This window comes from Petaurus breviceps, unplaced genomic scaffold (assembly GCF_028583685.1).
Source record: "Petaurus breviceps papuanus isolate PSGF00001 unplaced genomic scaffold, PetGlider_PUasm1.0 175, whole genome shotgun sequence".
Lineage (NCBI taxonomy): Eukaryota > Metazoa > Chordata > Mammalia > Diprotodontia > Petauridae > Petaurus > Petaurus breviceps.
In genome coordinates, this window is record NW_027185764.1 from 34,362,558 (window position 1) to 34,376,777 (window position 14,220).

Below are 14,220 nucleotides of genomic sequence, written 5' to 3' on the forward strand. Positions count from 1 at the left end.
GGAAATAACAAGATATGGTATTCCCTTTAGATAGAACCACTCCTATCAGATCTAAAATCGAATGACCTTTGACATATTAAGAACAATTTTCATTTGAAGCATCTCCCAAGTTCATGTAATATGGTAAATGGAATATATTCACGATTTGCTACTGGAGCACTGAATTCATTTTGTGATCTACTCAGCTAACCTAGAGGCTAGCTTTGCTTTTATTTCTACCCCTTTCACAGATAGACTCCTGCAATCTTCAAACATTATTTTCTGTGAAGACTAGACTAAGTAGATAGATAGAAGTGAAAAACCTGTCCTTGGATGTTATATAATATCAATTATTTTCCCCCATTTCATATGAGTTTTTTCAAGTGATTTCTGACATATTTCAAAGATTCAGGGAATTTGTCTCAAATTCTTAGTGATGTCTACTTTCCCCACATAGTCATGCTGCCACCAGAGAGAGTCCTGTATTTGAAATGTGAAAGATCAAAATCTCAAATGTGAGGGGTAAAAATAACTAGGCAATGTTGTTTGGGTTGTAATCCTTAGCCACAGTTAAAAATCTGTTTTAGCCAAGAGTGATGTTAGCTAGAGTGATCAGAGATTTTTACATCTAATTGTCAAGCAAAACAATCCATGTTGTCCTTGTCTCCCTTGGTATTAGACACTTCATTGAGAATGTGTGGTAAGCTATATCTCTAATGATTGTAAAATGATAGGCATGCCTTTCCTACCTTCTTTCTCCCTGTGAAAAAATGGAACAAAACCCCCAGAATGATTAATGATAAATGGACTTTAAAACCTCTCTTGCTCTCTAAAAACTGAATGGATTTTGGAAATATGTTATGTTTATAAAATAGAATGTCCTAAATGTTTTTCTTCCATGAGTAAACTTAGATATCCATTAAAAAATAAAATAAAATAAAATAAAATAAATCTCACTGTCTAGCAAGTTGTTCCCAAGTCAGGTAATCTGGTTCTTTACAATAAGGTGATTAGGTCTTAATAAGAATCATAAAACTCAGGTGTTGCAAATGATCTTTAAAAATCCTCCAGCACATATCTCTAACTTCAGATTAACCCTTAGTCTGTCCTGACACATGGGAGTCACATCATTAAAAGTCTTTAAAGACCTCCAGAGAAGCAGACCTTTCTCTGGTAATTCATTCTAATGTTCTATAAGTCCCACCATGAACAGAAAAGGTTTTCACAGATCTAATCTAGAACTCTCATGCTGTAGTTTAAGCCCATTTTTCTTGTTTTATTGTCAGTGAGGATAGAGAATAATTGGTGACCAACTTACATACATTTGAAGTTCCTCCCTAAATTGTCCTCCAGCCTTTTGGCTGAAAAAGTTCTTTTATTTTGATGTCTTATTTTGTAAGTCTTTAATCATCTTTATGATCTTTCTTTGAACTATCTCCAATTTTTTCACAGCCTCCTTAGGATGTGAACAGGGTACTCTAGTAAAACTCTAATCTGTGCTGTGCATAATAGAAAGATTGCCTATGTAGGTATCCTGGTAATCTGCCTGCTGGGTTTGTTTTTTTTAAACTATGGTGTTAAATTTTTACCCATGGTGAATTAATTTTCCACTATGTCCCCCAGATCTTTTTCTGCTGTTTTTCTGCATGAGCAGTATTTCCTCATTTACTATATGGGGAGTTAGTTTTTCCACTTCAAGAGTACTCCTTTATATTTGTCCTTTGGAACTTATTGAAATTGTTTCTTTCTAACAATTTCTATCAATTGTCAAGTGACTTTAAATGATTTATATCATTTGTACAGTCAAGGTTTATTCTGGCTCCTGCTTCACCTGTAATAGGTCTAAATGCAATTCTACACAACCCCTTGTACATATCTCCCTTTTCACAACCACTCTTAAGAATAGTATTTAAATAAAATTGCGCAATAAGAAAGAGACTGATCCATAGCCTAATATAATCACTGCAGATAAGAAGGCGTCTCTAAAAATTGAGAAACCTAATTAGAAATAGACAACCCTCCCTTCTCTTTGTCAGTAGTACAAATAATTCATTTTTAAAAATGCAGATTTGCCTTTGATGTGAGGCAGCTGCCGGTGGGCTAATTTACTCTCATACTGCTGATAGAGTTTTACATTTTATTAGGAAAGACTGCTTCATGTCTCCCATCAGGAGCACAAAACAAGATAGCCTGGTGGACACAGAGAGCAACGAGTAACAGTAATGTAAAACATCTGTGTGGAAGGCTGGCTACGGAGCTTGGAAGGATGCCTTCAGGAAAAAACAAGCTTCCTCTTTTGAGCTTCATTAGTAAAGAAATTGAGAGAACATGAGTAGCTATGCTCTAAAAGAATACATTTCCATCAGAATTCCCCCTTGGAAAGAAAATGTATGCCATTATATGTCACTGTTTTTCTATCTTTGCATATTCTGCATTAGCTCAGGTATGAAGTGTTTCTTCTTATGTGGTTATTTATGCTGACTCTTAAAATATAATTAATTTAGTTTCTCAGTTGTCTTAGGTTGTACAGTGGATCAGATAAACTGTGCTGTGATCTGACTCAGCTGTTGACAACCCCCCATTCCCCCTCCCCACATACACATACACACACACAAAATACACATACACACACACAAAACACACACATACTGTCACAATTAGATGAAGGGTTTTTCCTCTGGAATACCCTTGAAAATCAATGGATGCCTCTTGTTTTATAAGAGAAAAGAACACAGTTAAAGCAGGATGTGGCAATGAGGAACCTTGGAAGGGATGATTTTACTTCAAAATTCAATAGAAGTAGAAAAAGCCACAAAACCTAGAACAATACTTATTTCTGAGAGAGCCATTTGTTTTCAAGGCAACATAAAGACAAATCCGTGTTGCCAAAGAGAACTGATAGCAGGCATTCAAAGTAAGAATTCAGAAGTATCTGACTCCCTGACCTAAATTGACTCTAAACCCACATTTACTTCCCCTTAAATAATTTCAGTGGCAAAGGTGGAAAAAAGTCAGTAGGGAGGGGAAGAATGCCATTGATTTATTAATAATTCATTAATTTAAAATACCATCAAGCATTTAAAAAATGCCCCACAGCAAGTTGCTAAATGTTTTCATGATGTTATCATAGGAACTTACCATAGATGTTTTTTTTTGCCTTTCTCTCCAAAAGCAGTAAAAAGATAAATTTGAGATTTGAAACAGAAACGTATTTTGACATATGAAAACTTGTAAGACAAATCCAGTAGAGCTAAATGAGAAATTGTAAAGTACATAAATATAACCCAGAAATTGTATGAAAGTCTCTCAGAAATTAATGTGATAATTAAAAAAAACCCAAAATCTAAGAAAACAAAAAAAATAGCAATTCATTTTTAACTTATTTGTTGTTTTTTTAAGCACCTAATTTTTTTATGTCTTAATAGTGACACAAATAGTGAGGATCCAACTATGTTTAAACAGAGATTTGTTTAAATAGATTTTGAAGATGTTTTTCAATTATAAAAATGGTCCCTAAAACTACATAGCCCATTAATAATGAAAAATCACTTACAATTTCAGTCCATGGCATAGTACATAGGCTATGTTCATTGTTGAGCTTTGATAGACAATAGCAACATATATTTATTTGTGTAAAATGGTCTTCGGACTATCTCAAAGCAAATCCAATAATATTACAGCTATTATCATCAAGAGAGGTATTCTCTGAAACCTTCATTAGACCTTAATTCTACAGGAGTCTTATAGAGTACCATTGACTTCCTGATAGTAGCCTTCCCTTGACATGATGAGTCATTGATTGTCAAAGGTCCAGTTCTTCCAAATTCAAACCTCCTTGTTTACCATAATGCTATGGAGTCCTGTGTAAAATGTTACTTCCACATTCGTCCACTGCATTCCTTTGGAAAGTTCAGTCAATTGCCGGTAGAACTTGAGGCATTGCACTATAGCACTGTATGATGATGTGTTACTTTCTATTGCTTAAACACACTCCTACTGCTGCTCAGGATTTCTTTTGGTGATTTGTAATTATAGGCTGAAAATATACCATGTAGGTATTTTACTTCCTGTTCTACATTTGTGTTTTATGCTAAAGTTAGCCTGGAAATAGCCCCCATGAGCGTGACTAAGACCAAGTGCAGACCAGAGGCAGAGATGTAACAAATGTCAGGCAAAATGTTCCAGAGACGTTTTACTAACGTGCAAGAAGATCATTTACAAGGCCATGCTTCGGTTCACAGGAAGATGAAGATAAATGTTTAAACACCTGGAATACAGTAAAAAGTCTTTATTTAAAAAAAAAATAACAACTTCATATCCTGTTTTTATCAAAATCTCCAGATTATGGACAATTTAGCTATTTATTAGTAACTCAATTACATTTGATGTGGCTTTTTGTTTTTCAGTAATCTCAGACACTCCCTCTCCCAGGAGGCTCCATGCTGCCTGCACAGTTCTCTCAGCTTGGGCCACAGGGTGGGGGATTGTACAAAGCCTGGGCCCAATAACTTAACCATCTCTGGCAAGATAGTACAAAATTCTCTAACTAGATTTTCAGTTATTTCTGTTTCTTGCAATATGTGTTTTTTCACTCCATGCAGTCAAACATTTATACCTACAATTTTTTTTGGTGATCTCCCCATTACTTAAAGTCATAAAATTATTAATTTTTCTTAACTGAGCCATACTTCAGAGACCATAAAAATCATCCCTTTCCAAATAAAATAATGGATTGATTTATGAACTGAATATTAATCTGCATGATTATTTGTCTTTGGATTAACTGGGGCGTAGTTTTTAGTTTCCCCTCTCCCAAACACCGGCCGGGCTAACATAAACCCTGTTTAAAAAAATCAGTGGCTTATCTAATTTACTCTTTGAAATTATCTTTCTAGCTAAACAGAACATATCAGAGGCTACAACCATCCAATTGAATATCCCTGTGGAAACTGCACCGCCCAATTTATCCAACGAACCACAAATAATACCAATCCAAGCTACACCCAGCATCCCTTTAATCACTGAATTACCTGTCATTCAATCAAATATCCCTCCTATAGGGGAAATAGTGAATAGTGAACAGAAAGTGGCATTTCTTCCACCAGGAATGATTGAGGAGAAGTTTGAAAAGGTCACCATTCAACCTGAGGCTGCCATAGGCAGCTCAACAGCTGGGAGTACAGAAAGGCTATGGGATATGGAATATACACCATCTGCATCAGGACCACTTGAGAAACCAGTTACATCTGAAATTGAAGAAGGAGTTTCTTTACTGATACCAACTTCCTCTCATCGTGCCACTGATTTGTGGGAAAGGAACACAGAAGATACTCAAACACAAGAAGTGATTACCCAAACAGAAGAAATTGAGGTAGGGCCCTTGGTAACATATCTAGAAGCTTCAAAACATCCTCCAGTGAAGGAGTCCTTTACACTTGGGACTCTGGCTATATCCACAAAAATGGGAAGTAAAACTGAAAAGGAGCCAACAAATGTTATTATTTCTGGATTAGGGCCCACAGATCACTCTGAAGTCACTCCAAGAGAAGATGAAGAAGAACATACTATTCAACCTGATCGGAACGTCTTTGCTATTAGCCAAATTCCAGAAGTTGTTACAGTGTCGAAAGTCTCAGAAGACAGTAACCTCACTCTGATGGAGCACACTGACTCCAAAACACCAGTCACAGGAGCCTTACCTGTAACCATGCCTACCAAGGAAGGCTCCTCCATAGACAGTCGGGAAGAGACACAAACCAGTGACAAGATGACGGAAGACTTTTCTGGTCAACATGGGGTCACATCTTTGCCATCAGAAAATCACACAGAGGTCAAATTTTTTGCTTCCTCCCAAGATCTTACTTCACCACAGGGTTTAGTTGAGGGAACACCCACATTTATTTATCCTGATCAACAAACAGAAAGCAGAGAAAGGGAGAAAACACTTAAGCCAGAAGTAACTACAGTCCATCATACTCCTGAAGAAACAGAGAAAGACATGACAAAAGATCCACTTTATGGGAGAATAGAGGAAGAAGAATACTCTGGAATGAAACCTTCTCTTGAGAAAACTGATGTCATAGAATACACTGATGAAATGACCAAGTATTTTGATGCTTCTGTAGCAACAATCACAACAAAGATGAGTTTAGAGCCAAGAAAAGAAAAAGACATCGAAGACATGTTTTTAAGTACACCAGTCAGCTTAGAAACAGATGGCTCTCCTGATATAACAAAGATGGAAGAAAATACAACCAAAGTTCATTCCACAAGCAGCACTTTAAATCTGGAGGTTATCACAGTATCCAAATGGCCACTGGATGAAGATAGTATGACATCCAAGCCTTTGGCATCAACAGAACACGTAGGCACTACAGCATTGCCCACTGCCTTATTTACTACTGCAGGAGCAATTGAAAAGCATTTTGAAACTGGAAGAACTTTTCCTCTTACAACAGATATTACTCAAAGACCAATGGTGGAGTTGACAGAAGAATCCTGGAAGGACAAAGAACAGTTCACAGTGAGTTCTCATTCAACTCCTAAAACAGGCATTAAAGAAGAACCAGTTGTTAAATATTCTCCCACAGAAGGAGTTGTCGATACAACCATGGAAGGGAGTGCTATTGATGAAGGGCTAGATTCAGACACACCAAAATCAGCAACTACTGTCTATCAATTTGCACAAACTGAATATGGGGAAGGGCCAGAGTTTGTTAATTATAGTAGCAGCACTCAGCACCCTCCCGTTCATGTAGAAGCTGCACAAACAGTGTCTTTAATTCCTTCTGTTTCATCAGAAGGTAAAGCCACCCAAGATGTGCACTTGGTTGATCAGATTCCTTTTGAAGCAACGCATTCTCTAGAGACCATTCAAACAATAAGCAAAAGTACACAAGTAACTCCCATTAAAGAACAACCTACTGAGCATCCAGTGTTTGATGTTGATTCTGTGTCCACCACTTCTTCGGAGGTACTAATAACTCCACGAGCAAAGGACACTGATGAACATGACTTTGATGGATCAGCATATCCAACCTCTGAAGATGGGTTGGTCACAGATTCTAAGCAAGTCCCCGTCTTTAGAACTACCGTTGGAACAACAGAGCATAGTACATCTTATCCGCATTATGTTTCTGTGACTGAGCACAAAGTGAAGACTGAAGTGGAAACGGTGACTCTTGGTCCTACACTGGAAGGGCACTTGAGTCCTGGACCTGAGCAAGAACCTGAAAGAATCACTAGCAGTCCTTCTACTTGGGACTCCAGATCACCTTCAAGCCCATTCACTACAGAAGGAGCACCTCGGGGCACAGAAGAAATGACTACTGGGAAAAAAGAGGAAGCCTCCCAAGATTATACAGAGTTTGGCTCAGGATTATTGGAGGAGCCCAAAGGCACTGAAACAGCCGTGCTCACTGCAGTTGCCACAGTGAAAAGTGCCGTGCCAAGTGATGTAACTACACTCTTTAGCTCACTAGACAAAATTCATTCCACATCAACCTCTAAGTCCTTTGTCACTAAAGAAAAACCACTGATAATTGATAGGGAACCTGGTGAGGAAACAACCAGTGACATGGTAATAATTGGTGAATCAACATATCATGTTACACCCACTCCTCCTGATGATGTGGTAACTAAAGAATTAGAAACAGATATTGATAGAGAATATTTTACAACCTCAAGTGCTTCTTCCATTGCACAGACAACAAGACAGCCCACAACTGAGGAAGGCAAAGATGCATTAGGATCTCAGGAAGTTTCTACTTCAGAGCCTCAGGCAAGGGAAACAATCCGTCCTGATATAAATGTATATATTATTACAGTCACAGGCAACGAGACAGGTAAGTCTATCCTTCCTACACATGCCATTCAAGGCAACCCACATTTTTACCATGATGGTTATTTTTTGAAACACAAACATATCAGATGCTGCCATTAGAAGATAACTGGAGTGTGAAAAATGTCATGAACGTGATATTTTAGTTACAGATAGTTGCACTAAGTGGTATGTTGGAAGATGGTGCTAGTACATTGGAAGAATATTTGATAAAATTTGATTTTGAAAGTCATAAGAAAATCGCTTTGTCATCTAATATAACCAAATCATCTATTATACATCATTTCAGAACATGTGAAATCAAGTGTTTTAATTTCAGTGTCCTTCCATCATTACTACTTAAGTGTAGCATTCAGACTGTGTTAACATCCCATTAGTCTGTTAATTATTAACATCAGCACTTACAGTTTGGACAGCTAAAAAAGTGTTGGATCCTCCTGGAGCGCACACATACAAAGATAGAATCTGGAGCTCATTTTGGAGCGTTCTTTGGGGGGAATTTTGCAGGTTCATTGTAATCAGTTTGGGGTCATATCATTAAGTACTACATAGAAATTATGGTTTAAAAGTGATTTTTAATGCTAGCTCAACACATTTTTTTAGCTGATGTCCTTGTGTCTGTGTATGTAGCTTTTTATCCAATGGGTATACAGAACAGAAATGGATACATTTACTGACCTTTTACAATATTATAATTTTTATTTATGTCTAGTAACAAATAACCTAAACTAGATAGTCTGGTGGTGATTTTAATGCTTCATTGGATTCCTAAATAACCTGGTATTCAAATGGTAACACAGAACATTTTAAACTTTGTCTTCTCTCTGCATATATTTGTAACACTTTTATGCATACTTGAATATATATATATACATATATATGTATATACATACTATATATGTATATATACACACATATTTTCTCTCTCACAAATAATTCTTTAAAGGTCCTTCTATTGATTAGTATCTATAAGTCCAATTATTGAAAGTGACATTCTCATCAAAAGAAGAGTGTTCCATACTATTTACATTCAATAACGGAATTGTAAGTGTACAACACATATGGCTTAATATTTGTCCAGGTTGCTTTAGATCAGGAAAATTATCAGGTTATAGATAAAAAAATTTTGACAAGGAACTAAGATAATTCTTAATACTTCTACATTGACCTGGAAGATTTTTGCCAAATTGGGAGAATATCATGCTTAGGAGGTGCATTGCTTAATTGCTTACTGCTTAGAAATGCTGATCCTAATGGTTGATTTTTCAGTAATAAATTCTTCCTCACAAAGTGTCTAAGATTCTCAACTATGGGAAGTGAATGGTAACTGAAGCAGTGGACCAGCCGCTTGTTTACATAGGTGATAATAGAAACCTCAAGCAGAAATATTTCAAAATCCTTGCAAATTGTCCAGTTGTTTCTATACTTTTATATGAGAAAAGAATATGTTAATAGAAATCCTCCTCATCTGAAATGAAACTTGTGGAATTTACTTTTCTCTCTCTCTTACTCCTTTCCCTCCCGCTGTGTGTGTGGGTGTGTGTCTATGTGTGAACATGTGTGTGTGTGTACAGATGTATGTGTGTGTATTACATCTAAAACTTTATCTGGACAAAGAGAGACAAAGAAAATACATTGGAATTAATAACTTTTTAGAATGGCATTAATCTGATTTTTCTTTCTTCTCCTTGTCTTTGTGCTCTTAAGTACAGTTAAGTCAATAGCATTTGTTAAGAATTGATTGTGTGGCAGGCACTGTCACAGGACTAAATGTGAAGAATAGAAATATAAAATCCCTGACCTTGAAGAGTTTACATTCTACTGGAGAAAGACAACATATAAAAGCAAGCTAAAAAGTGTGATGGTGGGTGGGAATGAGGGAAAAGAAGGTACTTGACCTGGAACCATGGTAGAAAAAGTTCAAAGAATGTGGAGTTCGGACTGGAGAGGAAAGATGACATGGCTGGCCTGGCCTTCTGCCTTAATGGTTTGGGGAGGAACTAGTAAATTAGGAGAGGCCACAGGGCAGAGGATACTTCAGTGTGATAAACCCAAGAGTGAAGTGAACTTTCCAGGATGAAGAAGTTTCCATAGCATGGAAGAGAAAGGTCAGGGATCAGGAGTCTAGAGAGAAATTGTATGACAATAATTTCTTTTTTTAAATTTTTTTTTAGCAATTGGGGTTAAGTAACTTGCTCAAGGTTACATGGCTAGTTATTTCTGGGTGTGGTGCTAAGTATCTGAGCCCAGATTCGATCTCCCAGGTCATCCCAACACTGGAGCCAGTGCTCTTACTAGCTGAGCCACCTGGCCGCCCCTAAGCAATTGGGGTTAAGTAACTTGCTCAAAGTTACACGGCCAGGTGTTTCTGGGTGGATACTAAGTGTCTTAGCCCGGATTCAATCCCCAGGTCATCCCGACACTGGGGCCGGTGCTCTTACTCGCTGTGCTACCTGGCTGCCCCAGACAATAATTTCTTAATGGACATTTTTTACAGTGGACTTTGCCATTACTGCTAATGCTTTGATTTTTCTTTGATGAATGACAATTTAAAGGGAACAAGAATAAGAAATATAATTTTCCTAGGGATCATATTAATTCCTGTTCCCCTTGACTGAGCTCTCTTGAGAATAAGATTATACTTCCTACCTTTTGCCTGACTCTTCATTATTCAGGATGAAGAAAGGGTTGTCATATAAGAAAGAAAGAATCTGTCCATGCTATTGGGATTGGGAAGGGGGCGGGGAACCAATCCTTATCATCTAATTTATGACCTAGAAGCATAAGTAGATTCTCCCTACTTAATTTATATTGCTAATTCGCAAGTGTATACTTTAGGTCTGACTGTCAGCTAGGTGCCATGGAGAGATGGGATCAGAATCTGGAAGAACTATGCCCAACTTCTGCCTCAAACACATAATTACCATGTGACTCTAGGCAAGGCACTTAACATCTTAATATCCCCAGGCCACTCTCCAAGACCATAAATTTCTAAACGGGTGCTAACCTGCATTGGAAAGTGGATTTCCCTACCATGATGAAATTACAAGATTGGACCAAAACAAACAAAAGTCCCGCTAAGGTGACTGAAAAAAAAGTAAGGTAAAAATGTGTCCCATTTGACCACTCTTTAGCTTGTGATGGAAGACCAGATTACAAAATGAGGAGAGGGAAAAAAAGCAATTTCCTAAGGTAGAAGGATTTTAAGGCTTGAGATAAAAGGGGAGGCAAAATAGCCCATTTGAGCTTCCCAGCCATCCCTGAGGCAGGTCACAACAAAAGGTGATGATCTATAATTGAATAGTGACTGAGAGGAGCATCCTGAAGGATTCAGCCCCTGGAAAAGAAGAATAGTCATTTCCTCTCATGCCCACCCTTAAAAAAGGGTAGAAAGTTGTTTTGAAAATGGCATTGAGACAAAAAGTCAGAAAAGCACTGGGAAGAGGGGTACCTGGTCACCCCAATTAGGAGAAGTATCTCATATTGACCAGTTCCTTTCCCCAGATCTGCTCTTCTCCTTAATATACAACAGGGATCCTTTGTTGAGAAGAAAAGGTGTATTCAGATCTATTCTTCTGTTTTTATGAAATTCAGGGTGTTTTTCTGAGGTAATTGTTCAGCCATACCAATCTTTGACATATGAATAACTCTAAAGCAGAAATGAAATTAATGATATTACAAAACATTAAATTTCTTTGGACAGAAAAGAAGTCTAATGTAGATGTGACATTCATCAGGGGGGATGGATACCATTTTAGGAAAATCTATTTAATAGAAAAATTAAAGAAAAAAGATTGTTTTCCAGGTTGTAAAATTACATGATAGGACTATGAATTTCATACATCTTTGTAGAAATCCAGACCGTCTTAATATAATCAACCTCTAAACATTCTATGCAATCTAAAAAGGTAATATACTGACCTATATGTGATACTGCACTATGGAATTTGTCGTTTTTCATTATTTTTAGTTCTACTAATCTTGTTTTTTCACTTCCATGAAAGAAAACATGCTACTTGTGACACTTTTATGTTACCCTTACTCCGACGGATCATAAGGAGAAATTGGGTGCTGGGGCTGGGGCTGGAGGGGACTGTGGTTAGCAGCTCACAAGACTGAGGGAACTTCTCAGCTCATAAAACTTTTATGAGCTGAAAAATGCTACAGGGGGTGTTTAACAGAGGTCCAGGGGTTACTGAAAACATGACTTCTGTCTATTGCAAGAGTAATTTGCACACCTGCATTCTGAGAAAGTATTGAAAGGTTTTCTTTGTGAACATATGAAGGTAACTGGAGCCTGTTTCTAGGGTCAGCCAATTCTTTGGGGAAGGGTTTTTGTAATCAGGCATCTTTGAATTGCAAGTCAGCACAGAAATTCACACACACACATGCATACAACTAGTATGTATTATTGTAGTTTAAAATAATGTGTTTAAAAGTATTGATATTAAATATATAACATTAGAATCATATTAGATAGATATTAATTGCAAATATAAAAATAGCCAGGATAATAGTAGAATTCTGAAACTAGGTGTTAGCAGCACTTGAGAATATATGTGTTATTCACCAACAATCTGACCTCCAATGGAATTTTGCTCAGTAATAAATGAGAGATAACAAGATTACCAAGATCACAAGAGAATTTATATATGATATATTCACATATACATGTGTATATGAAAATATATCTACAATTTGTATATACAAATTTATTGATATATATATATATATATATATATATTATAATAGAGTATGGAGGTATGTAGATGAACACTCTGGTTTGGTCTTGGTTATAATCTCTTGATACATTCTTTGGCTCAGAAAAATTCCATTAGAAATGAGTCTGGTGGGGTGGCTAGGTGGCGCAGTGAATAGAGCACTGGCCCTGGAGTCAGGAGGACCTGAGTTTAAATCCAGCCTCAGACACTTAACACAAAAACTAGCCATGTGACATTGGGCAAGTCACTTAATCCCAATTGCCCTCCAAAAAAAAAAAAGAAATGAGACTGGTTTCCATGAAGTCACGCAGGATGAGAGAAGATATTTGTATACACAATTTATTCAACAGTTTTGAGTAATTTGTCCAGTTGCTAATTGAGTTTAGTTGAATCGGTCATTATTCTTCAGAAGTTTGTCAGTGACTGATTAATAGTTTGTAAATATAGTCAAAATTGTCAGATGAATTTTACAGACACAATCTGACTCTACCAGAAATCATCTAGTGACTAATGTTTTTGAAATACATATTTCCATCACAGATTATGGTCTTGCTTATGTGGCCTATCTTCCTTGGCTTTTTTTCTTGTAAGTGTGAAAGTTTTAAAAGTGGTTTTCCCTGTTTCATTTGGCTAATATTATCTTTTAAATTGTATTGCCTGCTAATTGTTTCCTTGAAGGATGACAGGCTCAGTGTTGTTCTGTGGTCTAATGATTACTTAAAGGAGTATGACTTAGTCACTTCTTGTCTTTATCAAAGAATAATGGTTTGGCAAGCAATTTCATACCCAATGTAGGCTAGGTATGGAGTGGAGGCTTTGTTGCACTCACTGTAGGTATGAAACTATTAACAAGGAACTGAGAGACAGGAGATATACAGATTTTTAAATAAAATTAACCACAAGTTGTTAAATAGTGGTGATACTTAATCTTACCTGTCCTATTAGTGTATGTTTTAGACAGATAATTGCATGTCTTAAAACTTTTATCGCATTGCTTTTTTGTATAATTGCTTGCAAGTCAGGAATAATTTCTCTCTGACTAATTTCTTCTGTGTTCTGCTCCTGTACCCTAGCGATGCATAAGTTAAGTTTTTTTTTTTACATTGTGGCTTTGGGGAGGTGGTTCAGGAATAGAAAGTTAACTTTAACTGAAGGTTTCATTTTCAGAAAAAAAAACAAGAAATGTTTGGGTTTGTACCAATATTTAAACATCATGTTGTGTAATCTAATTTTTTGAAAAGTAATATTTACATGAGCTAGCCTTGTAGGACTCAAATGATGACCATGCCTTTTGAATTGCTATTTAGCATAATATTTTGTAATCATGAAGACCATGTTTATATATAAGAATGAAGTGAGGAGGCAGTGTGACATTTTACATAGAATTCTAGACTTGGAATCAGGAAGACTTGGGTCCCAACCCTGCCTCTGACAACATCATTATCAACAAAAACAGCAACAGCAGCAACTGTACATTCATTCTCTGAGAAAGGCTTTTTCTTACCCTTTGGGAAAGGAGACTCAATGAAGTCATTAGGGATTTGTTTTGGGGTGGTTGCCTTCCATTCTTCCTCCCTCCTTCCTCCTTCCCTCCCTCCTTCCCTCTCTCTCTTCCTTCCTTCCTTCCTTCCTTCCTTCCTTCCTTCCTTCCTTCCTTCCTTCCTTCCTCCTTCCTTCCTT

General features: G+C 36.9%; 1 protein-coding gene across 3 annotated transcripts in view; it reads left to right on the forward strand.

Moving 5' to 3' along the window:
• Positions 1-14,220, forward strand: part of VCAN (versican) — a 138,602-nt gene that overhangs the window by 52,178 nt on the left and 72,204 nt on the right. For 2 of the 3 annotated variants that reach the window (XM_069085061.1, XM_069085059.1), the window contains one exon: positions 4,875-7,823. The exons of the other annotated variant lie outside the window; for it this stretch is intronic. In XM_069085061.1, the coding sequence (XP_068941162.1) occupies positions 4,875-7,823 (2,949 nt within the window). The remainder of the gene's footprint in view (positions 1-4,874; positions 7,824-14,220) is intronic. 3 annotated transcript variants of the gene reach the window in all.